The sequence below is a fragment of the Amphiprion ocellaris genome, chromosome 3 (genome assembly GCF_022539595.1).
Source record: "Amphiprion ocellaris isolate individual 3 ecotype Okinawa chromosome 3, ASM2253959v1, whole genome shotgun sequence".
In the NCBI taxonomy this organism is placed as follows: Eukaryota; Metazoa; Chordata; class Actinopteri; family Pomacentridae; genus Amphiprion; species Amphiprion ocellaris.
In genome coordinates, this window is record NC_072768.1 from 5,127,486 (window position 1) to 5,152,641 (window position 25,156).

The following is a 25,156-nucleotide window of genomic DNA, read 5'->3' on the forward strand; positions in this document are numbered from 1 at the left end:
TTAGTTTGCTTTGACTGCACATCATGTTGAAGGCAGCCTTTTGTTCTCCTTTTTTTTTTTTTTTTTTTTTTTTACATAGGATAAGAAAAGCTATGCTAGACTATGTATGATAATGAATTTCTTATGTCACCCAGATGAATTGTTTGCTTTGTGTGCTCTGTATCCTGCACCTTCACTCACACAAATAGCTGCTTTCTGTGTCCTTCTGAGCCATTGCAAACATTTTAGGGTGAGTGTGGCAGTGATTAATAGTAATAGTGTCTATTTTGATTTTTTGGATTTGATTTACCAATAACGAAATGACATTTAAAAAAAAATAAAAATAACTAGTGCATTGAATTTCATGACATCTAGCTCACACACAAACAGCACTCTCTAGAGTCAGTGGTTGGTCTGTCTGGTTTGAGTTACTGTAGAAACACGATGGCACAACATAACGGGTATGTAGATATGAAAAGCTCATTTGAAAAAAGTCACAGGTTAGAGACATTCCAATACATTGTTTTTTCCCCCGATGTGATCCTGTAAATTAGTTATTTGATATTTAGTGTCAGCAGATACAGAGTCCCAATCTGATACCATTTTCCTAGATAATACACACTTCAAGTACATTAAAGTTCTTCACATCAGTTTAGCTAGAATATACACAACCATTCAAAATTTTGGGGTCACCTAGACAATTTCATGTTTTCCATGAAAATTCACACTTTTATCCACGTGCTAACATAATCGCCCAAGGATTTTCTAATCATCAATTAGCCTTTCAACACCATTAGCTAACACAATGTAGCATTAGAACACAGGAGTGATGGTTGCTGGAAATGTTCCTCTGTACCCCTATGGAGATATTCCATTAAAAATCAGCCATTTCTAGCTAGAACAGTCATTTACCACATCTACAATGTCTAGACTTTATTTCTAATTCAATTAATGCTATCTTTATTGAGAAAAATGCTTTTCTTTCAAAAATAAGGACATTTCTAAGTGACCCCAAACTTTTGAATGGTAGGGTAACCATCAATGGGCACCATGACCGAGACTTCAATGACACTAAAATAATTTTCCTAAAAAGTAACATAAAAACTGCCTGTGATAATGTAGTATTTATGGTTATTGTAACTTTCAGAATATTTATGGAACAACTACGGCTTGCAGAACTTTTTAACTTGTGTACAACAAAAACAAGTGAATTTTGCCTGAAGTAAAGGATTTTGCCAACTAAATCCAATCCAATGTGCCTTTAAATGCTTAAAGATAGAACAAAAACAACAAAATGTGATGAACACAAGGTGTGACCAAAAACACCACAAAGCATAATCATATTTTAGCAATCACAGTGAGATCTATACCAAATACAGGATGTACTGTTCCAATTATCATGTGGTTTGACTTTGAATAATTGCTTTTAATTAAATAGTCACATAACATATTATTACTCTGCTTGTGCATACCGGGAAGTGTACTCAAAAGAACAAGTAACTAGATTCTTCAGAGTGGCCTTGTAGACAAAGAACAGGCTCTCATGCTTCAAGCCACAAAGTCCCACTGTTCAATTCCAAGACATAATGCGCAAGGGCCATAGAAGTGGAAGAGCAAGATCACTCTGAGAGTGAAGGGATCTGTGCGTCTTTGAACCAAGCCTCGTTCAAATTCATGGAACATTATGGCCTTTCCTTGAACCTCAAAGTACAGACACACAAGGACATCAAAACATAGTGTATTCAGATTTGGAGAACTGGGGTCTCCACATATTGAAAATAGAAACTTGAGCTTTACATATTCTCATGACAGCCTGAAATAACCGCTGTATGGGAGCTGGCTTTGTCCTGAAATCTGATGGGATAGATGAGCTTTTTAAAGCACTGGATTATTATGAGTCAGAGCATAAATACATCATAAACAACAGACAAAACATGTATGAAATCATCCATGTGAGCATGCATAACCAAGCTGTGTTTTATTAGATTTGAACTTTGTCTGGAAGGCATTCAACACTCTCTGCACTTGTGCCATGATATGAAATTGCACCTTTTTTTTTTAATGAAAACAAAGTAACAACAGTCACTGTTATATGTATAGAGCACTTTGTAAAGCGCACCGAACATCAAGGACTGTTGTGCAGTACTAACAAAAGACTGCTGCCATGGTAATATTTGCCATTCCCTTTAAAGCTGGTAAAAAGGTAAGAAAAGAGCCGCACATAAGAGTAATACACAGACATACACGAGTACATTGTGTTTTTTATAGCTATGCTTACCCATGTGTGAAACCCTTGCCCTTCAACTTACACCCCCACCAGAACTGACGGGGTGGAAGCCATTAAGTGTCTCATCACCCCATTTAACAATTTCTTTGTGTTTCTGTTCGTTGTCAGCAAAGCATAAACATGGGGTGTGACAGTGTTGACACGACAATGATCTAAGTGACCAAGCATAAATGACACTATTAAAAAGAGCTTCCCCACAAAGGGAAGTAAGCTGCACCAAGATTGCTTTGTTATGGTGCTATTTAAGGCTCTGCCTTTCAAAGGTCATGACATTTATAACCATTTCATCTCAACATTGCACAAGTGGGATGAGTAGAAAAAAGGATTTACAAACTAAATGCTTATAATGATTTGACAACAAATTACAAATGTCATCTAAAACAGAAATACAATTTAAACAACTGGAATATAATTTGTGAACATATTGCTTGCAATAAGCAGAAAAAGAATTTCAGGAAAGCTGTTTAAAATAACACATCACTGCAGGGTATAAAAATGTAATGCAGCAGAAATGGGAGGACTGAACTACCACTAATACCTGCCATGTGGGGGGGTGTACGTATTTGTGTGGCTGCACTGAAAACATGAGAGAACAGCGCATTTAATATAAAAGACTCTTGTGCAAGGTCCCCCGATAGCCTTCATAGCAATGATAAATGGGTGAAGCATTCTGCTCAGCTACATCATATGACTAGCACAGTTAGGATTTGTGCAAGCACGTTTAGGATTTTTTCCATTACACTTACTGGGAAGGATTTCTGAAAAACAGAACAGTGGGACTAACATCTGTGGTCCATTAATTTTTTTAACCTCATTTTGTTTTTCAATTTTGTTTCATACATCCACAACAGAGCCGCAACATCTTCTAAGAGCTGAATTGAGACAGCCTGGTGTGCAGCGCTGTTTGTTCTTTCACAATCCTCCTACAACACAAAACAACAACAATGGAGCAAGAAGCAGAATGCCATTAGCTTTATAATGAAAACCTGATGAAAAGAGTTTGAGTTTCAGTCATTCGTGACAGCCCCTATGATGTATTCACCGAATAGCTTGAAAGAAATCTTCTCAATTATGTATGATCATCTCTCAACAAAACTTACTCCACCCCTGCAATGCTTTAGAAGGGTGACCACACGATGCCATGCTTGCTATGACAATAAAATCCATTTGCCTGATAACTTCACCTAAAGTAATCCTACGTTTGGAACCAGCATGATTTTTTTTGTTGTTTTAGCAAAACTATATCACACGCAGTGGTGTAGCAAGTGAATCTTTTACATTGCCGAAAGGTGTTGTCTGGAAAATTAAAAATTTTGTATTACAGCATTCTCAATCAGTTCTACTATGCAACATCTGAGATGAATACCCCGCAGCCTTCAGTGCAGTACAAATTCAGCACAGATGGAGGTTGGACGCATGGACTGGAGGTGGGAACATAACAACAGCTACCACTGTACACAAAAAGTAGACATAAATAATGCAGTCATCGTTCCCATTACAGTATAATGCAGACTAGGAGTTTATAGTGCTATGCAAGCTCTTAATGAGGAGCAATGAGTGCATTGTTATATGTATATATAAACTTGCATGTCCACTTCTTGGGACAAAACCATAAATCAAATGTGTGTGAAATTGTCTTTGTTTTACCAGAAGTGAGGAACACAATAGGAAACAAAGGTACTTTTTAGCTGGCACAGGTAAATAAGAGACAGTAGACAGAAACTCTGTATCTAATAAATAAGCCCTGTATAGGCCATTTTCCACAGTTGCAGCTTAAATGGCTGAATATCTGAGAAAAACTCTTTATCAAGGACTAAGAGACCGAAGGTTGTAGTGCCATCTGAATGAAAAACCTCTGATATGTTTCAGGTCAACAGCTCCATTCTTTCATGTCAGTTTTATTTTGGAGAATACAATCTGAGGAACCCCTACATCGTTTAAATTTTACAGAGAGCTGCTCATGTGGCACTGCAGTCGGTCTTTGCCTACAAAAGATTCTAAAAGAGAATGAGAATGGCATGAACACTGCAAAAGTATTCCCCATTCATCCTCTCCCGTGAATGGTATTCCTTCCACATGGCAGGACCTCTTTCTACATTATTCAGGCTGAGAATGATCAAGCCATATTATAACTACTACACACAACTCATGTCTTTAGGTGAGGAGCCTGCATGACAGGATCTACGCATCCATCCACCCCTACATGAAAATTCTCTAATAGCTTCCATGGATCATTAACCAGTAATTACACAAATGTTCAGATTTGGATTTATATATAACGCTTCTATTTCTAAATGTAACTTGCCATATGAGTAAAGTACAAAGGTGTATTCATTGAACCACTTCTTTGTCTGCTTCAGTCACAAATAATAATTAACTAATGCTTATAACTTGTATATAAATAATGCATGGCATGACATAATAGCCACTGTTCACTGTAAACACTTATTGAAGCTAAACTAATCCACCTGCGATCTGTAAACTCTGGGAAGAGGCTACCTGATCACTAATAGTGCCTGAGTCGGGCAGGCCCAGCTGCCGTGTTATTTCGCCATCAGTCTTTGTCTTGTCTCAGCTAAATTGCATCAGTTTGCAATTGACCAAGTGTCACGCTTCAGAGAGGAGCCTGATATCTCTAGCCTCACAGACCTTTTACTTCTCTATTCTACTTTCCTCAAAAGGTCATACTTTTACTTTTATGGCAGCACAAGGTACACGTTGCTCTACACAACTTTTTCTGGCATCATATCAACTTGTCAGATTTTCTTTAAGACGAGGGAGGGGAAAGGAGAGAAGGAAGGCTGACGGACCACAGTCTGGGGCTTGGCTGTGACTATTTGCTAAGCACGCACTTATTTTGTGTTTTACTCATTAATAGAAAAAGAATACTTTCTTCCCCTCCTACACAAATCCTTAAACACACAGCACACAGTAGTGAGGTCATGGACCACGATCATTTGTAACCTCCTGCTTTTCAGTGATTTTTCTGTTTTTATTGAACCAAAAGCAAAATAAAAGAAATAGCATGCTGGTCTTTGACAGATGCACCAGTTTCATGTGAAACTTCACATGCATCCCAAGTGTGTGAATCCATAACTGGATTGGCCTCTGACATGTAGACTCACTTTTCTTCTTCGTTGCGTGTGCTAGATGAATCACTTGCCACTTTGATGCATCAGAGTTGAGCGGAAAACTTGTATCATCTAGAGAGTTTGATATGAATGTATGATGAAGCTTTCCAAGGCAAACGTCTGCAAATTATTTATAAGTACATAGGATTAGCCCACGAGATTCAATTTACAGTCAGTGCTCCCAGGAAGGTTCTGAAACTGTGTGCATAATGCATTTATTTAACTACAATATATCATCACTGCTGGTGGGTTTTTAATCAATATCTCCTCAAATTAGAAGGAAACACCAACTGTTGTGAATGCACTGCAGACTTTGAACGATGAACCCTGCTGAATTTCTGTTCATAACTCCCTTTTATCAAAATTAACTCTGCGTATCGAGCTCTGAATTACATTTTATGGGGTCTTCAAATATTTATGCCAAATTGACTGGCTGCATGTTAAAAATAATCACAAATATAATCCAAATTATTATGCTGGCATGCAAACAGGACAAGAAATTTGAGAAATGAAAAACAAAATGCCAAAACATCAAATAAACATAACGTTATGAGTTATCCAGAGTTACGAGACATTTCATGATAGATGTCAGAATCTGGGAATACAGCAGAAAAAAAATTATTATTTCCTAATAACTTGTCTTGTGTCCTCAGTCACAGTCAAATTACTTATTGTTTGTACATTTGCAGGGTTCAGACAGCACTGGCTTGGCTGTTTCATATTTTAGAGCAAGGGGGGATGAGATGAGGCATGCAGGGATTCTCACAGCAGAATGTAATACTGGCTGAGCACTAATCTGATCTCTCGCTCGCATCTCTGGGTAACAATTCAGGCCTCTCCTCCATCTGTACTGTTTTATTTCTAATTCTTATTCTTACTGAAATTCTCCTGCACATATTACATTTCTAATAACGTTTTTTCCAAAGCCAGGATTGGAATGCTCTGGTGAAAAAAGAAAGAAGTAGAAGGGAAATGTAATATGATTGTACTGTGTCAACTGTGAGAAAAAAACATGGCTGAACAGGACTTCTGGACTTGGAAAAGGGAAGGTATGAATTTAACATTTTAAACTGGAACCGACTGGAAGTGATAGCAAATGCTTGTACTGCTGTAGGTGAGCTACTTATTTTCCTGCATTGCTTGAGTACTCCTGTTGCTGTTATGCAGAATGTTTCTATTCCCCATGTGGCGAGCCCAAGGTCATCTCAGGGCATGTGCGTTGTAACCTGTGTGCAGCATCAGGGATGAGTGCCGGAGCTCTACAGTAGAAGTGCAAAGAAACCGGAGCTTTTATTGGATATTAAAAAGGCTTAGGAGGTGTGTGGATTGCTGGCTTGACAGCAATTAAATTTAATGACTGGAGCTGGCAATTTACTTCTTGAGGCAGTGTTGTTATTTTTCTTTATTGATGTGGTCTAGCTCAATTTTGAGAAAAACTATTTGAGTCAGTAATTTTTAACTAAACCGATTCTCCTATACTGATTAGTAATGACAACAACAATACAAAAAAAGCAAGAGGACTTGCAAACATTAATTAAATTAGTTTACTTATGATTACCTAAACGGGGTTCAGCATATATTTGACTTTGAGCAGTTATGTGACTTTTAGTTGTGTACAGTGGCAGCAGTAGATGTAGTTGTGACATTAACAGCAGCAGTCAAAACATTTGTTGATGGTGGCAGCAAAGTAGTCACAGTAATGCCAGTAACAATGACAGTGCCAGCTTCAGCTGTTCAGTCCTGGCAAATGAGTATTTTCATTTCAATTTGATTATTGCATTTCAGAATGTTTGATAGGGACTGTCGCTGAAAGCAGAAGAATTGGGTTATTTCTTTTGGCAGGTCGATGGATTGATTTGGCATAATTTATACTTGATGCATTGTTCCGACAAACAAATTTTTACACTTTCTCCAGAGCAATTCAGCTGTTGTGCATTTTAATGTTCCACAGCGATATTGTAAATGTCTTTAGATACTCTGACATGAGGGAGCTTGAGCCACTACATGAGCCACTTATAAACTGCACATGCGGTCGATGCCTACTGCAGAAAATAGTCTGTAACGTACACCTGACTGCTGCATGCAGAGGCTATTTACTTGATAGTTATTTTTCCTAAGTACAAATATGCAACAGCCAAGCATTAGCAGGAATGAAACCTGCACATACATACTGTATATGTCTGCAATACACATTTGATAGTTTCCTCACATGCAGTTCCAGTCAAGAGTTTGGACAGTTAAAAATTCAAGGGTTTCTCTTTACTGTTGGTTTACCAAATGCTTTACTATAAGCTACATTACAGAAAAATACTGAAGATTATGAAAATTTTGTTATACATACAGTACACAACAAGCGTTAAACAAGCCAAAATATTTTAAATTCTTCAGGCAGCCACTGTTTGCCTCGAATTTTGCACACTATTAAAAGTATCTCAACCAGTTTTATGAGAAAGTCACCTCACATGGTTTCAATTAACAGGAGCTTTGTCAAAAGTTAATATGATTGTGGAATTTCCTGCCTTTTAAATGCCTTTGTGGTGAGGTAGTATTGGTATTCAGCAAATTGTCCTATTCGACTACTGCAGTTCATGTTATGACAAGGACTGCTTAACAAAGTCAAAGGAAAGGACAGTCTATGATTATTTGAAGACATGAAGGTCAGCAAGTCCAGAAAATGTGAAGAAGTTTGAAAGTTTCTTCAAGTGCAGTGGCAGAAACCATCAAACGCTATGATGAAACTAGCTCTCATGAGGACCGCCCCAGGAAAGACAGACCAAGAGTTACCTCTGCAGCAGAGAAGTTCATTAGAGTCTGCAGCATCAGAAATCACCAAGAGGCACCTCAGATTATAGCCCACATCAGTAGTTCCCAAACTTCAAGCATCAGGCACATTTCAACATCAACTCTTTGGAGGAGACTGCATGACTCAGGCAGTCGTGTCAGAATTGCTGCAAAGAAACCACTACTGAGGGAGACCAATAAGACGAAGAGAACTGATTGGGAAAAGGAAACATGAATATTACACCAGTAGAAATCTGTACTTTGCTCTGATGAGTCAAAATTTTGGGTTGAGATTTCGGGTTTCAGCTGCCATGTCTTTGTGAGGTGCAGAGGAAAAGGACAGATCTCGTCTACATGTGCGGTTCCCGCTGTGAAGCACGGAGGAGGAGGTGTGATGGTGTTGGGGAGGGGGCTTTGCTGGTGACACTGCTGCCAATTTATGCAGAATTTAAGACTCATTTTCCTAGCATGGCTGCCGCAACAATCTGCAGTGACAAAGCTCACCTCCAGGCTGTGTAAGGGCTATTTAAGGAAAGTGATGGAGTGCTGATTCAGATGACCTGACCTGTGTATGCTTTGGGATAAGTTGGGCTGCAGACAGAGGGCAAAGCAGCCTACAAGTATTTAGCATATGTGGGAACTCCTTCAAGACTAATGGAAAAGCATTTCGGATGATGACCTATTTCAGCTGTGATATCTTCACGACATTTCTACAAATAATAAAATGGTAAAAACAAAGCTAAACCATTAAATCAGTAGATGTGTCTAAATTTTTGACTTCACTTTCCTCACAGCGCTGTTCTTTTCAATGTCCTTTTTCCTGTGTTTTCCTTTCTGTTATGTCTAAAAATTAAATAAACAGAGTGATGAAAAACGGGCAGTTATAACTGTTCCAGAGATATGTTGAATTGACAGTCTAAAGAGCTATTTCTAAAACTAAGCACAAACTAAAATTTCAAAACTAACCATTAAACATCAGTCAGACTCAACAAAACCCTGGCATTAAAACACAACAAATGCTATTTGCTAGCAGGCTCATGTGGTGAATGAAATCAGTACTATTTTCGCTGAGGAGTGATGCAATTATAGACAAGAACAGATATTCTTCCATGTAAAATCTGAAACACAAAGAGTTCTGCAGTAGCCTGTCATGCAGGATCCTTACATAGGGCTCACAAGAACTTTTTATTTGTGATGATACCTGCTCATGGGCTGGAATGAAATTCAGCTTCTGGAACAGCCTTGAACCTGTCTCTGGGTAAGAAAAAAAAAATCATGGCACAGTGTGATGCCAGAGAGAGCTGAACAGTTGCTGCTGTACTCTTATTTAATGTTCAGGTGTTTTAACTCTCTAAATTTCCCCAAAGACAATCAACTACAAGCACAAAAATGTGTAAATAAAAGCATAAGGGGAAACAGGACGATATCTAAGCTGAGCGCAAACTGGGCCCACACATCAAAAATGATTTATTCATGTAGTCACAAGACATGTAAAACATGTCATTTACATTTCACCACATTTTAAAAAATCACTATATATCTGAGAACATCTGTTTAAGCGTATTATTTTAGTCACAGGAGAGTACAAGGTAGCAAAAGTTTTGGCCAATGCGGCTGAGGCTGAATTATACTGAATTTAAATTCTTCCCTGAGAGCAAAAGCGAATGCCTTGCAAAAGGAAAGTTCCATCCTTTATATACTCCAAGCCATCCTCAGTCAATAATGGGCAGATTATGAATTTGAGTAGTCTTAAAAAAGCCTTCCCTGAAGAAAAGAGCCCTGAATGAAGGCCGATGATGCACACGCATCGCTAACTCCATATCTCAGAAGAACAGAAAGCAGTCTGATTGACTTAATCCTTTTCCACACACTTGATCTGTACTGTCTGGTCTTTGAGTCATTCAGCCATCCTTTTCACTACAACAACCACAATCCCATCCACCACTTTTCTGCAGTCCAGAACCTGAATGCAAACTTGTTAACAATGCAGTGGTAGTGGCAGGCGTAACTAGAATCAGAGTTTTCTGGGTCAAAGATTCTTGAGTTATAAAACAGAAATTTTTAGAGCCTTTTGAATAGTGATATCAGTGGATTTCTGGCACAGCACCAACCCATTTCTCTGAGACATTTTTGGAAACAACTAAAAGGCCTGTGGCTGCAGGCACCATATAATGAAGTGGTGCATTTAAATGAGAGACAGCTCAGGGACAAGGAGGTACACTTCACTCAGTAAACACTGAAATAAAGTAGAAGCTTGAGAATGCAGAAAGGGAGGAGAGAGGACTTTAAGAGTGAAGACAGGGTTCACTGGAAAGGAAGTAAGGAAAAGAGAGGTGACCAGACTTGCAAACAGTCAGCAAATATTTGACATTTTAAGATAGGAAGAGATTAGAGAGATATATAAGCTGATATTGGATATCCACAGTACGCAATGTAGAAAAAGATGCTTGTGTTGATTTCGAAATGGTGTCATCACACAGGTTGTCCAGAGGCGTGCCCTTTGACGCCATTGTTTACAACATTCTCAGTACTATCTGTAGAGTATGCATCACAGCTGAGGAGATGGTGATGCTCACTCAAGCAGTGTCTTCACGGTAAGTTCTTAACAAGCTTGTAAAATACATTGCTGAAAAGTTAATAAATAATAGTCCCATGATTCTCCCTTTTCAATATAATCCCAAAAACTATAATGAAACTCCAGTATTGGTCAGGCTCCAGAAGAAATAAAACAAGGCAGGCTGTAAAAATGGCAAAAAGTCACAAAAAGAAATGAGAGCAAAGAAACATTTCCCAGTGGATTTTATAGGATATGATAGAGACTGGTTGATGCAGGTATAAAATACCTCAAAACAAAAAACACAGAGTAAAGCGGAGTACAAACTGTCAGTAGATTTTTCATTTTTATCATATTTACTGACTACTATAAATTCAGGAAAGAAAGGTAAATAATAAAAAGAAGAAGACAAGCACACAAAAAAGACCCATCACTTTCTAAAGACTCGTTTAAATTTTCAGAACTGAGCACAAATTGCAGCTGTCCACTCCCAACTGAAAATTGCTCCTAATTATGAAATTTGTGGCTTTGAGATGTAGGGAAACGCATGGCATTGTATTGCCAACAAAAAATGAACCCCCCCCCCCCTCTCTGCACTGGAGTCAATCTGCTGGAAATAATATGCTGGCAATTTTCTCCATGGCAACCTAATGCCAGAACAGGCTGTAGAGTCGTGTGCCAGTTTGCTGACAGTCACAAGAGCTTTACAGTACGGCTGTGAGGCAGTGAGCAGGAGCAGAAGGTTACACCAAACCCTGAGATAACTAACCATCACTATGGTAAATGCACACAGACACTTACACACATGTGTGTTTGCATCATCTCAAAGGGAATAACCCTAACCTCTATTCATTTCTAAAACACTTACCATAAACCTAACCATGACCACTACTTCCCAAAAGCTTGTCCTAACAATAAACTGTGTTTTCCCCCTAAAATTAAATGCTTTTCTTTTTACGGAAAGACTCTTTGTCCCTAAAAGGCAGCTGTGTTCCCACAATATAACTGTGTAAACAGATTTATGCCCTTGCAACATGAATAATACAAGCACAAACACACGCAAAGACAAAAAGACAGCTATAGCCTTACACTACCTTATACAAAAGAGAATGATCACAGGTTTGACTTGGTGAGGTTTACAATTCTAAATCAAAGCAGAACAAAGAGCAGAAAGAACTGGGACCAAAGAAGAGGGAAAAAATGAGGAAGGAAAGAAACAAATGACTGAAAATGAAGGATCTGGGCCCCTCCTGAATATCTGGTGTTTCTGAAAGCCCATTTCATGCAGTGTAATGATGCTGGGAGAGGAAATGGTGCTACGGGAGCAGAAATAAATTAGGACATTGTCTGTCAATCTATCAGAATGAAAATTAACATTTTGAATTAATAAAGAAGAAAACATTGAGTGTATTACCTAACAAGCTGAAAATGTAAATACATTAAGAGCAACACTGTTCATTTTATGTCTTATCTCATTATAGGCAGAGAGTGAACACTGCACAAATAAAGAAAAACAACATTTATAAAACACATTAAGCTAAGTGTTCAATTTCATAACTATACTTTATGTACTACACCGCTATTTTCCCTATATTATATGTTAGTTAATTATCAAAGGTGACATCAAACTGAGCTTCTGTTGTATAAATAATCAGTCATCTTCATCCTATCTCAACCAAGATTCCTTTCAATTTTTCAGTTTTGTTAGTTTTGTTATCATCATGTTAATGAGGGTGCACTGAAGTCAAAGCATGCCAATTATTTGCTAAAAATGGCTCAAACTCCATGCTTAGCCAATTAAATTAAATTTTAATGTGAATACTTGTTTACATTGACCATTAGGCAATGTAAGATTCATCAGTTCTGCAAGATGTAAAATCTTCACTCCTCCAAAGTGAATAGTTATCGCAGTGACAAAATTGTTTGCTTATGAAAAAAATAAAGAACAGAAGAAAAAAAGACAAACAAGCCAGTCTAAGAATGAGTTAAGACAACAGTCTGGCAGAGCAAAAAAGCTTGGATTTCTGGCGACAATCTTACTCTTTCTTATAATAATCTCTTGGTACCATTATTATATATTAACACCTCTGCAAACTCTATTGAGATTCATTAGCACCAACGGCAAGGCTTCACAACTTTTATTCAAGGAAGCACTCCCTATTTTCTCTTCAAAGTCCTGCGGGAAATTGAAGACAACAAAGACTGCAGGTACAGACATTGACTGACTATGTGCTGCAGAAGAGCCTAGTGTAGAATAGGTTTATGAGTGAGAGTATCTTTAAGAGTGTTCAAGTGTGTGAATAAGAACATCTCAGAACAGGTATGCACTGGAGGAAAACAACAGGGACAGACTGAGATGTAAACCTGGAGAGGGAAAGAAGGAGACAGTTTTGAGGTTGCTTTTATGAAATTATTACCTTAAAATAAGTACACACACACACACACGAGCCTTCCATTTGCACTTAAGGCAAATGAAGAAAAGAAAAAAAGCAACGACACTGTCTGATATAACCAGCCTGTCTGACAGAGCTCACTTTACAAACCCGAATCAAACAGAATATAATTGAACTCTTCTCTCTGTGTTCTTCAAAGTATCAGTGCCATATTTCTGCGTGCACTCAGTGCTGATGTGTTGTGACCATCTCCCACATCCACCAGATAAATAGATGGCAGACAGGAAAGGAGTGATTGACAGTGAGATATATTTCATAAATTTATTTAGTTGTATTTCAAGCCAATACAGCTTGTTGAATCAAACCAAGAAAGAGAGAGAAAACTGGCCGGTAGGTTGGTGCATCACAAAGTTGGCAGGATGTCATGCGCAGAGTAATGGACAGAAGTCTTGGATTGCATTAAATTCCACCTAGCATAGAGTGTTTATGTGTTTGTGTGTTTTTCAAAAACAGGATTTTTGAAGAATATTATAGCCCCATCAATTTCCACGAGACGACTGCTCACTACCTGGAAATAACACGCAAGGTTTGCAACAGAAAAGCCGGTGGGCTGTTTTCCTCCAGTTTTGAAGGGGGCTCTACCAGTTTAGCAGACAGTGGGAAGCTGGATAACAAAAACCGTTATTCCAGATTACGCTTCCCACATGTTTTGAGTGAGTTATCTATAAATAGAGAGAGACCGGGAGACCCAGATAGAGAGAGAGATAGAAAGACAAAGAGACACAGAGAGAGGCTCTGGCTTTAGACGTCTACTCCAGGGTGATTCAGTCTGTCAACGCCCACAGAGCCTGCCCATGCTCATAAAAACAATGATTCGGACTCGGCTCACCAAGAACACAACATGACATTTAGCGCTAAACCCTGGTCCGGAACTCCCACATAGACAAAAAGCATTATTGAAAAAAAAAAAAAAAAGCACACACACATATATATGTTATTGCACAAATTGCAGAGAAACAGATATAATAAAACTCTGTGACAACCTGTAAAATGCTGATGCACACTGGGAAGCCTCGATGACATTTACTTTTAAACCCTGGCATCCAACACACACACACACACTTCCATTCCCTTACACCCACTAAAAAGAAATTTAGACTGAAGCATAATGAGCGAATCTGCAAATATATAAACACGTACAAAGACGGCAAGGCATTTCTAAGTATTGCAGTGAACAAATAATCAGTCATGTGATGAGCCTATAATCACATTAGTGATAAAAAAAAATCCCATTACCTCCTGATTATACATCAGCCTCTTTGTTCTCTTCATGTGCCCTGTAGAATAACCACCAAGGATGATGGGAAAATGACTAAGTTGTTCCCTGTCTAGGCCCCCAGTCCAAACCCTTACCCTCATATAACCCACACTAAACTGTCAGTGTGCACATTCTGCACATACACCCATTAGATTATCGTTCTCTCATCACACCTACTCAAGGACTAAACACTAAAATAAAGCTTATTTGGGTGCCTCTGTGAAACAATGACTGAAGATGTACTCCCACAAAATCTAATTCCAGACAGTGGATAATACTAAATTTCAACCTTCCAGCACTCATGCTTTTCAGTTCATAACACTACACTAGCTCTCCTTTTTTTAATTTTGTTTTTTTTTGTTAGTGTCTCCCACACACAACTCATAGCCATCAAGCTGTCACTATGTGCTTCCTTTTTACCCTTTTTATTTTTTTGATAATTGCTAATTGTCTCAATCCTTTCTACACTCTTTTCTCCTCTGCTTCCATACTCACCTTCTCAAACTAGCAGGCATCTCCAGTCCTGTTGGAATATCTTCCTCTCACATAAAAACTGCAAAGAGAAGCTTCCCTATGGTGGTGTCATGTACAAAAAACAAAAGAAAGGTAGTGAAAGGTTGACTGGAGTGAGATGAGCAGGATGTTTTCAGGGCTAACTACTATATGTGAAATAGGGTTATACTTCTCTTTCACTCTCCGGGGCTTGAGCACCTTTAAGTCACATGAACTAAATTGACAACCTGCCATATGGCGTCAGAGCTTTAGCAACAGAGAGTCATCTGTGAGGATTCAGTTTGTGCCTTCTTCCAGCATCTCTTCCTTTGACGCAATCACTAATTAACAGAAGGGGAGAAGGAGCAAAACATCTAGCCATTAATCTAGTGCTATAATAGGCAGCGTAGGGGCTCCAAATGTTATTTTTTTGCTGGGGTGAAATGAGGGAGCAAGAGACAAACAGGAGAATGAAAGCAATTAATGATTTTTTGGAGAAAGCGATCGCATAAGGGCAATATAGAGAGAAAGAAGAATTGTGTTGTTCAGCAATAAGATGCTTTGTTTTGTTTTATAACATTACTTATTGAGAATATATGTGAATTCTTTGGGCAGACAAATTGAAAATGTCATTTCATCCAATTCATGAGGACTATAGATTGATGTGCTATCTAGAACCAGCAAACAATTAAAAATAAATGTCTGTTAGGGGCTAGTATAAATAATGTAAGCTTTTTGTCACTCTGCAGTAAAACAGCTTTAGAATGCTTTCGACTGGAACAACTGCAACTACCCAGTCAATATGAAAGCAGCTTCAGACACAAGCAGAATATAAGTCCTTAGACAAGCTCAATGTTAAGTCACATGGATATGATTGAATATAACAGAGTGGACGATAAGAAGCATTTAATGCTGACACATGTCTAATCTTTTCCAGATTGTCATAAACCCACATGACAACTGCTCGCTAGACTAACAGAAATACTAAAAACATCTCGCTTTGCACTGCAGACAAAGCTTTATCTTTGACAACGTAAAGAAAGTAAAGATAAGCCTGAATTAATTTTGCAAACCTCTCTTTCAGAAAATCCTCTTTATTTGAGGTGGGTAGAGGTGGGATGGGAATATGCAGAACCTCCTACGCATATTCCTAAGAAGTAATCCAGAGGGCTGTTCACTGGTGTGTGTAGCACACAGGCAGCTTCACAAAGACACATGCAAATGAAGTTAAGTCTTAAGTGGAGCAACAGGAGAAGACAGGACCAAGTAGCAATTCACTGTCAAGTGCTGAACACAAATATGAAAACGCTCAACCTTGGAAGCATTTTGATATTCAGGGGACCTGACATACCAGTGAAAGAACGATAAGTCACTTCTGCTTCTCCCTCTCGCCTCCATATTTTTCACCTCTTCTGACTATTGTTTTTCTTTGCCCTATCTAAAAACTGTGACACAACAGCTCAATTAATTAAAATTACTTGGCAATCCCAAAAACAAAAGCTAATAGCAAGCAATAAAATTATACTGCCTACATCATAATTAAACATAACAACCTTCTTTTAGACAGCCTTGTTATTCCCGTCTATTTCTACCACTACTCCGTAAACACAACTGTCTGCCAATGTGTTAGGAAGTCATGCCTGCCCTACTTAAGCTGGAAGAAGTTGAGGAGGCCACACTTCAGCAATCTGCTGCACAAACAGGGTGGCCTGGAGGTGTTATGTCAGGCTCTCTGATGCTCAGCCTTGATGTGCAATCATTTCGTAACACTGATGTTCACGTGTCTTGGAAGTCATAGCTGTGTTTGTCTACATTTTCACGTGAGGTTGTATAGGTAGCGTATTTAACATGAGAGAGACAAACACAAACATACGGTATACACAGTATAATAGTCTTTCTGTGATACACAGCAGGTACAACTCACATTTCCGTGGTTGATGAAACCATGTTCCCTGGCGATGCGGTCAGCCTCCCCTGGTCCCCCATTAATGTGGACAGCCCAAGTGTTGGTGTAGACCTCTGCGGCATCAATCCACTTCAGTTCAGCTGTCAGCAGGACAAGACCTGTCCGTAAGAGCAGCAGGGCCACCCTGGCATCCATTAAAAGGAGAACTCTTCTCAGGGCAGTCTATCCGTCCGTCTGTCACAGCTTCAGAGGCAGAGTGGGGCTGCTCTACCTTACAGCAGCAAAGTAGAACAGTGGCCTAGAGATGAGAGGACAGAGCAAGCTATAAACAAAAATATGGCCTTCTTAAATGGGTCACTCTTGGACCTGAATTACCTACTGCAGATAGCATTCAGAAAACAAAAAAACTGCAGAGCTATCGGGTCAAAACTGCAGCAAAAATAAATAGCACACCCACAGGCCTTATCATGCGTCATGTTCAGCTCACTGTCCACTGTCAAACTGAGGGAAAAAAGCATCTTAATACATGTGCAAAGCATACATATTAGGTCAAAACAGACAAAGAATGTGCCAAAAACAAATTTATTTTTCACTCCCCCTTCATTTTTGCAGACCTGAAATGGTAATGTATGATAATGATATACAGCAGGCATGTTGCTGCAATACAGGAAGAGCTCCAAGCAAACCAATACACAGCTAATAGCAAGCAAGACAGGAAAGGCTTCTGAGAGAGAGCATATTTAAATTCTGACTCACACACGGCCGTAATTTTAGGATATTTCAAAATTGAAATTCAAGCAACTACTTACTAGGTACGAAAAGGTGATGTTTAAAAATTTTAATTAAATACTAAAATAACAAGTATGATAAAAAGGATCATTATTGGGGCAGATGTTCAAGTGAGAAAGATTTTCAGACTTGGACATTCTGCTGGCCTTTGATGTGCAGCTCTTTGAGTCCCAGGAAAAAAGCTGGTAAGACACACATAAAAAGGAAAGCTTTAAGGTAACGGACTCAGGGTAAGAAGAAAGATAAGGTCTGGGTATCTGTTAAGTATATCAGTTCATCCTGAGAAAGATGAAGAGGAGGGAGATGATGCAGGCCTAAATGCCCGTACTGTTTCACTGCTGATCCCCCCAACATGGTATCACAATGCCATTCAGTGAGCCAATCCCTGCTAGGAGTTGAATATCCAATATAAAACCTCTTAGTAGATATAGAAAGGGTATTAGGGTGGCAGTAATTCTTTCTTTAACCTTGTAATGATATTAAATCCATTTGTCTGTCCTACACTTTAGTCTGAAGCAAGACGTCTTGACAACTACAAAGCAGAGATAGCGACAAAGTTAAAAAAACCCAACATGAAGTGCACGAATAAAATGTGGAGCCACCGCACTGTGACTCTGATGGATGACACTGTCTTAAACAACCAAATTCTTCAACAGTTGTTTAATTTGTTTAAAATTTGGCAACCAAAACCCCCAGCATATATCATATAGTGCCACCAATCAGATACCTTTTAGTCTTCCTTTGCCAGGCCATTGTTTAAAATGTAGTGGTCTGGCTTCACCACACTATCATCTTTCTGTGGAAATAAAACACTGCGGCTTGCTTGTATTTCTTTACACCATTCACAGTCATTACAGGGCGGGGGTAAGCAGAAGATGCAGCTTTGGTTTTTCCTTAAAATAGTGACAGGTGGAATTGTTGTGGAGGAGCATTTGCATGCAGGGAGACAAACACTTTGATTAAAATGGATAATCCACCAAAACAATCTAGCAGGGCTGCCTTGCGTGATCGAAAACCCTTGCCAAAATTAAAATTTTCAGTGTGTCGGGGCTGCTGTTCTGAGGTTGCTATTGCAGTTTACCGTGGTGAAGAAAACGGCAAACTACAGAGGGCAGGAGGAGGGACAAAGCTGACTGACATAATCAGTAGAGTATACCCACAGCCTACATCTGGTAAGTCAAATTAAGTACCATTAAATAAGACGGTGATCACTCATTGCCTTTAAAGCAGCACTTATTCTACTAGGTACACTTGGGCACAGTTTGTCAAGATACTTAGCAGGTAGGCTGTTCCAAGCACCTTGGAGTACTCTCTCTGTCCATTTGTGTACTGCCAGGCCCATTGAATGATGTTCAGATCATAAGTCTGAGGGAGCCACACCATCTGTTTCAAGGCTCCTTGTTGTTTTGTCCCTTAAGATGTGATGAATAGAAAGATGGCAGTGCCTATAAGCAGTGTGGTGGAATTCCTTGTGCACAATAATAAGAACAGTAAAAAAAAAAAAAAAAAAAAAAAAGGCTCAAGGCATCACATACAGTCTAGTTATACTAGGGAACGATTTGAGAATATGATGACATGCTATTTTTCAAATGCAGTATCTTTGTCAATAGATTTACAATGTAACTAAATTTCTTTTCAGACATGATAGATATGTGCTGTCTTCATTAATATTTTTAAGTGACAGCAGTTTGTCATTCAGACAAAGGTCACTCTTGCATTAGTGTTCCTCACAGCTTTATTCAGTGATGGAGACAGCCACGATACACACGGTATATGTAAGATTAGACCGTACATCGAGCAACATAATGAACAACAATGCAGTAAAAAACAAAAGACTAAATCAAAATCCCTTGTGTAACAAATTATTCAGCTGCAGTACAAGCACTGTGACTCTGTGAGTGACAATTCACCTGTCTGATGTGAGGGAAAGTACCCAGTGTCACTTGCCGTCAGATCCTGTCTCCATGTCTGGGCTAATTTATAATTAAAGAAGTTACTTCTGTTGCTCCACTTGCACAAATGCACACAACTCCCTCTGTCTTTGGTGATGCTCAGGCAGAAAGACAAATAGTTGAAAGCAACAAACTAAATTCAGCGCTTGCTCACGTTTTGTCAAAATTCAGATTATATCCATTATTAGTGAGTCTCAGAAATCCAACCTGTTACAGCTTCTGTTTTGATTGCAATGAAGTTGTTCATAATTGACATTTCAGTTTGTAAAAGGTGTGAAATTGCAGAGCAAATTGAACGAAAAAAGGTGTTTTGTGATTTTGGCAAGCAAACTGTGTCTTTGGCACAGCATTTGAAAGACAGCCTTCCACAAACCACTTTACTCATCTCCAAGTTTGCCTATCTGCAGACCTGTGCTGTGTTGAAAGTGAGATGGAAACGATATTAGGTTTAACCTTGTAAAATTGCCATTATGACCTTTAAGAAAAATTTACCAGGGTGCTAATTCAGAAAGGCATGTTCAGATGCCATCTACAAAATGGAAAGGAGTGAATGTCAGAAAGGGGCTTAAGAATATCACATGCTTGCGGGAAACCAGAAACCACACCTTTTTTGGGGGCAAACACGTGCTTACATATGCACTGAAGTAATGTTTAGAAAACACAATTTGGTTATGACATTGCAAAAATAAGAGTGAGCAAGCTAGGCCAGGCTATTAAGTATATATTTAGTGAAAAATTCAAACTGCAAGATGCTCTTCAAAAAGCTGAAAGAAAATACCACCTTAAAAGGCTCCAATTTCAGTGAGTAGATCACTATTGATTGCCCGTAGTCAGTATGAGTGTTTTTAAATAACTGGTCCTCTCTTGAGAATAAAATCTACAAACTCTAGCTGTTGTTTTTCTAAGTTCCTTCCTAAAAGTGGCAAACATTTCTTAACATTCTAAGAAAGAAATTGCCCTTTCCCTCTTCATTCTCCCAAACAATTATTCTGGTTCCGGTGAGTTATAAGCATCCAAACTATTCAAAGAGGAGAGACTCACTGAACGTGTCTGCGCCTTCACAGATATATTTGGGAGTGGGTGTGATTTGAGCGCAGCAGGAGAGGTGGTGGATACATGACCAGGGGCTGTCACTCTTCCTGTGGAGCAATTCTTCTGTGCTCATTAGATGCAATGCTGGAGCCACAAAAACAGGAGCATGGGTCTGCTGTCAGAGGCAGGCTGAGAGAGAGAGGAGTCGACGGACAGATAGGAGGAGAGAAAGGAGGAGTGGGTGTGGAGTGTTCCTCCCCCCTTACAGCATTGCAGAAAATAACGAGCGCATTATAACACAACGCCCAAAACACGTTCTCAAAAACATAGCCTGGAGAGGAGTTAACAAGAGGCTGCTTACTCTTACAATATACATCAAAGGCCCAAAACTGAGATGAAACTTCAACCTTCAAACCACAGGAGAACTAAGACTTCAGAATCTAAACTACAATAAAAACAGAAAAGCAGTTGCATAACCTCAAACAAGATTAGTGCCTCATTGGAGTAAATGAACCATTGGATATGCAGGGGTGAATAAATGACCTGTGGTATGCTAACATAACATGAAAGCTTTGAAATATTGAGCATACGCCTTCTGTTTCAAACTGCTGACAGACCCGTGAATGCAGTTCAGTATGTCACGGTGATGAGGAGGGCATGTAATTTTGATCAAGGATAGCCTGTGTTTCACAAGACACCTTCTCACGCCTGGATCGCAAGAGCAGCAGCAACAACAGGTCACGGCCGTCACTCAAAACACTTGGCATCGACGTTCTGTCTTGGAAATTCATAATGAGCCATCCCCGCCTGTCCTTCATCATCGACAGCTCAGGTGCCCTTGAGGAGCATGCTTCACTTGTGGAGCTGCTCGATGGCCAGCAGAACGAGGCTTTGTTGTACAAAGTAACCACAGTGATTCCTGTGTTTTGACACCTAATCACGATTCGACTATGCTGAGAAGAGAGGGAGCTGGATCAGAAATGCATCCACATGTACAATAATTATTGTTTTGATAACCTCATTAAGTCCTCGGCCAACAGCCTGTGGAGAATAAAGCGCTAAAGATTAAAGGTTCTCTTTTAATTAAACACGTAAAACATAAATTAATAAAGGCATTACGGAAAAGTTTTGTGTTCAGGTTTGTGTTATTACAAATTTTGATATTAAGATTTTCAGTTTTTCTGCACGCGTCTAAATATCGGTCATCTACCTCCTTGAATACTAATAGTTGATATAAGCATATATCGACCCCTAATTAATATGGAGATATAATATACCATATCTACAAATTGTTATTGAAATTATTATGCTCTTCTTGCTCAGCTCACAGGCTTTATTATCTGATATGGTCATCTAAACTCTTTTGAATATTTACATTACTGCTCAACAGATACATAAGCTGAAAGTATATTTTTGGCCAAACTGGCTTATCTCAGACAGATTAACTCTGATAATAGTTCTAGCATACAAACATTTTTATAGGTTGCAGGAGCATGTGGCCATCATTTTTTAAAATTCATATTTATTTCATACCAGCTGTGTTTACAGATATTTGTAATAATCTACATAATTTGGTTTCAAATAAGGGTTAGTGTTCATTTCTTTGTTCATTTCTATGTTATATTGATGGCTAGTACCATCTTACATAAAAAGCTTATTGTTCAACTGTAAAATACCTGTGCAATAAGTGTCTTTGTCACAGCTCTCCAATGATCAAATTTGAGGGATCCTTGCCAAATAGTTCACATAAAAAATAATATAATCAAAAAAATGATTAGTTCTTTTCAAACACTCAGATGTCCATACTCGTATTGGACTGAAAAATCTCGTACTTGTAGCTGGGTGGAATGATTAATGAATGACTGACCCATCATTTCCAATGCTAATTAAAATACCAGCCATCACACAAATGGAACCACATTCCCAGTATCATGCCACACGTCTAAAGAACAGAAAATTGCCAGTTTCATTTTCCTATACTCATCTGGAAAACACTTGATCCCCCGCTGCTCCACAGCTACTGCTTAGTGAACAGCAGGAAAAGTCTACTGTCACACGAACATTTCCAACAGTGCAAATGGTACGCATCTGACAAAGACAATGTGCATTCAGTTACCTTTTTTACATTAGTATCAATCTGGAAAGATGCAATAAATGTGGGGATGAACAGCCAATTTCCATTGGTAATGACAAGTACACGAAGCTGTGACAGACCATATGCAGCACTCCAGCTCTATTTCAGGCTGCCCACCAGCCAAATCAACACCCACCATGTGCTCTGGGATGCCCTCTCACAGAAAAACCAAGGCACACAACCGAGCTGCAGCATTTGTGAAGTACCACTGACAGCCAAGTATCCTCTCCTGAGAGGGAAAATTGCTCCAAGTTAGAGTGTGATTGGAAAACCAGAGGCACTGCACAAGCATGTTGTGCTCTATCAGGACAGCAGCACACAGCTGGAAGTGAGCTGTATGCTGATCATCTGGGGCACACCTTGAAGTGAGTGAGAACACCATCACTGAGAACCAGTAAAGCCAGTTCCGTCCTGACTCCCACTGTCTAGGACTCAGAGATGGAAAAACTTGATAAAATGTTGTCTAGAACAGCAGCAATGTGTCCAGGAGAAAAAATCAATTCTGTAAGTAATATCCCACAGAGAGATCCAACCCATTTTTAACAGCCATCTGAATCTTGGCATTGTTCCGTGATAAACTTTCCCTCATCCACAACCCTTCTCTGCCCTAGTTTATAGATGAGTTATATTGTTGACAAGTTTGTCTTCCTACTTCTTTCTCCTCCGCTGCACTCCTGTTTTATGCCTCTTATAAAATGTGTGCTCCTAAGAGCTCACAGCTGAGAAATTACCAGTACTGTTAAACCCGCTACTGGTGATGAACCAACTGAGCTGGAAAGTTGGTGTTTTGGGTAGAGGCAGTCTAGCTTCCTCCGGTGGTATAAACACAAGAACAAACCCTTTTCTTAAAGCTTTGATCACGAAACTGGCCTGGGCGAGATGCAGGCCTAACAAAGAGAGGAACAAGAAGATTAGTTTTGTAGGGTAATCTTTTGATGTGGTGTGGTAGTGGAATCCGATGGAGGATGCTGGGAGCAATGCCGTTTGCCTCAATAGCTGGTGACCTTGACTTCCTCCCTTGTTGAGATCCCAGTGGGAATTGCAATAGATGTAATAACAACGCTAAACTTAGGGCAACGTAGGGGGCTGAGTTAGGTCACTTAAGGTGCAGCTTTTCAGCTTATTTGTTCAAACTGATCAGTTTGCTTCTGTTCGAACAAGCACATACTCAGTATTTGATGTCAGTTTGAATAGGAATTGTGCGCAGCCAGGTCTGCACAATTTCAGCCTTGTCTGAGAGGCAGCACTAACTGAAATTAATTACAGCAATTCGCACCTTACACAGATAAAAGTACTTGATGAGTTTTTTAGTCCATTGAAGCTTCAGGGTGAATGTAGACAAAGAAAACTGTAAGAGTGTGTGCGCAAGAGAGGAGACAGAAGAGGGTGGAATACAAAAAACACACACACACATCTGAATTAACCCAGTCAGGTACTGCAGAAAAAATGCTATAAATAAAACAGTTAGAGCAAACATGATATCTTACCAACAGTAAACTTCAGAGAGGAAGCGCTTCAGGATCAGTTATCCCGCTAAGTCATATTTCCTTCAGCATTAAAAAAAAAAAAAACAAACACGTCCACCTAACACTGGAATTTGAAAAAAAGAAGCCCAGACTGGGGGGAAGGATTCACCTGACTGGGAAGACTGGTGTTGGCAGCGCTGGCAGAGACTTGTGCTGAGATGCTGTCCGCAAATACTCCCATTGTTCCCACCCACTCTGTCACAGCTGAGCTCCCCTCCCGGCTTTGAACACTAGTGGGTTTTAATTTTTTTGTTTTTAACTAGCGAAACAATAAAGAAGGTGTGTGTCTCAACAGTTACCTTAGCAAGTCAGAGAGCAGCACGGACCGAGACGTCATGCCTCCTCCTCGTCCTCCTCTTCTCGCTCCGGGCGGAGACTCCCCTTTCTCCTGCGGTTCGACTTTCAACTTTACATCTAAGCTGACGCCGTACGTCCTCTACTTGGTCCGGGAGACGAGTTTCAATGCTATCCGCACTCACCCATCCTCTGCCAAAAGTGCTGTGTTTCAACTATCCCGTCCTGTGTGCCATCCGCCACCAACTTGCCACCACCATGGTTATATTTTGCCAGTTAACTTCACCCGTCGCACCCAGTAATTTCTTAAACGGCTTTCCCTAAAGGTTTCAGTCATGTCAAGTGGTTTGCTTTTATGCCTAGAGTTCGCTGGCAAATAATTCACACAAATAAAATGAATGCACGGATTAAAAAAGGGAGAAAATAAGTGGCTACGTGCCAACACAATATAACGCTTCACTATTGGATGGAGATGACAACAAACTGCCACTAACCCTTTCTCTCCAGGAAATACGTAATTATCGTGTACGCTCGATATGTCTCACCGCAGCTATTGACGGGGGCGGCTCTTTGTTTCTTTGCCATTCG

General features: G+C 39.4%; 1 protein-coding gene across 3 annotated transcripts in view; it reads right to left on the reverse strand.

The window, feature by feature from the left end:
• The window catches only part of furinb (furin (paired basic amino acid cleaving enzyme) b), an 84,253-nt gene extending 59,193 nt beyond the window's left edge, over positions 1–25,060 (reverse strand). The window contains exons 1-2 of one of the 3 annotated variants that reach the window (XM_023261930.3): positions 24,574–25,060; positions 16,860–17,139 (exon numbers count right to left, since the gene is read on the reverse strand). In XM_023261930.3, coding sequence (XP_023117698.2) covers positions 16,860–17,036 — 177 coding nt within the window. In that variant the 5' untranslated portion in view covers positions 17,037–17,139; positions 24,574–25,060. The other 2 variants (XM_055008972.1, XM_023261937.3) reach the window with 2 other exon arrangements.
• Between the last annotated feature and the right edge of the window lie 96 nt (positions 25,061–25,156).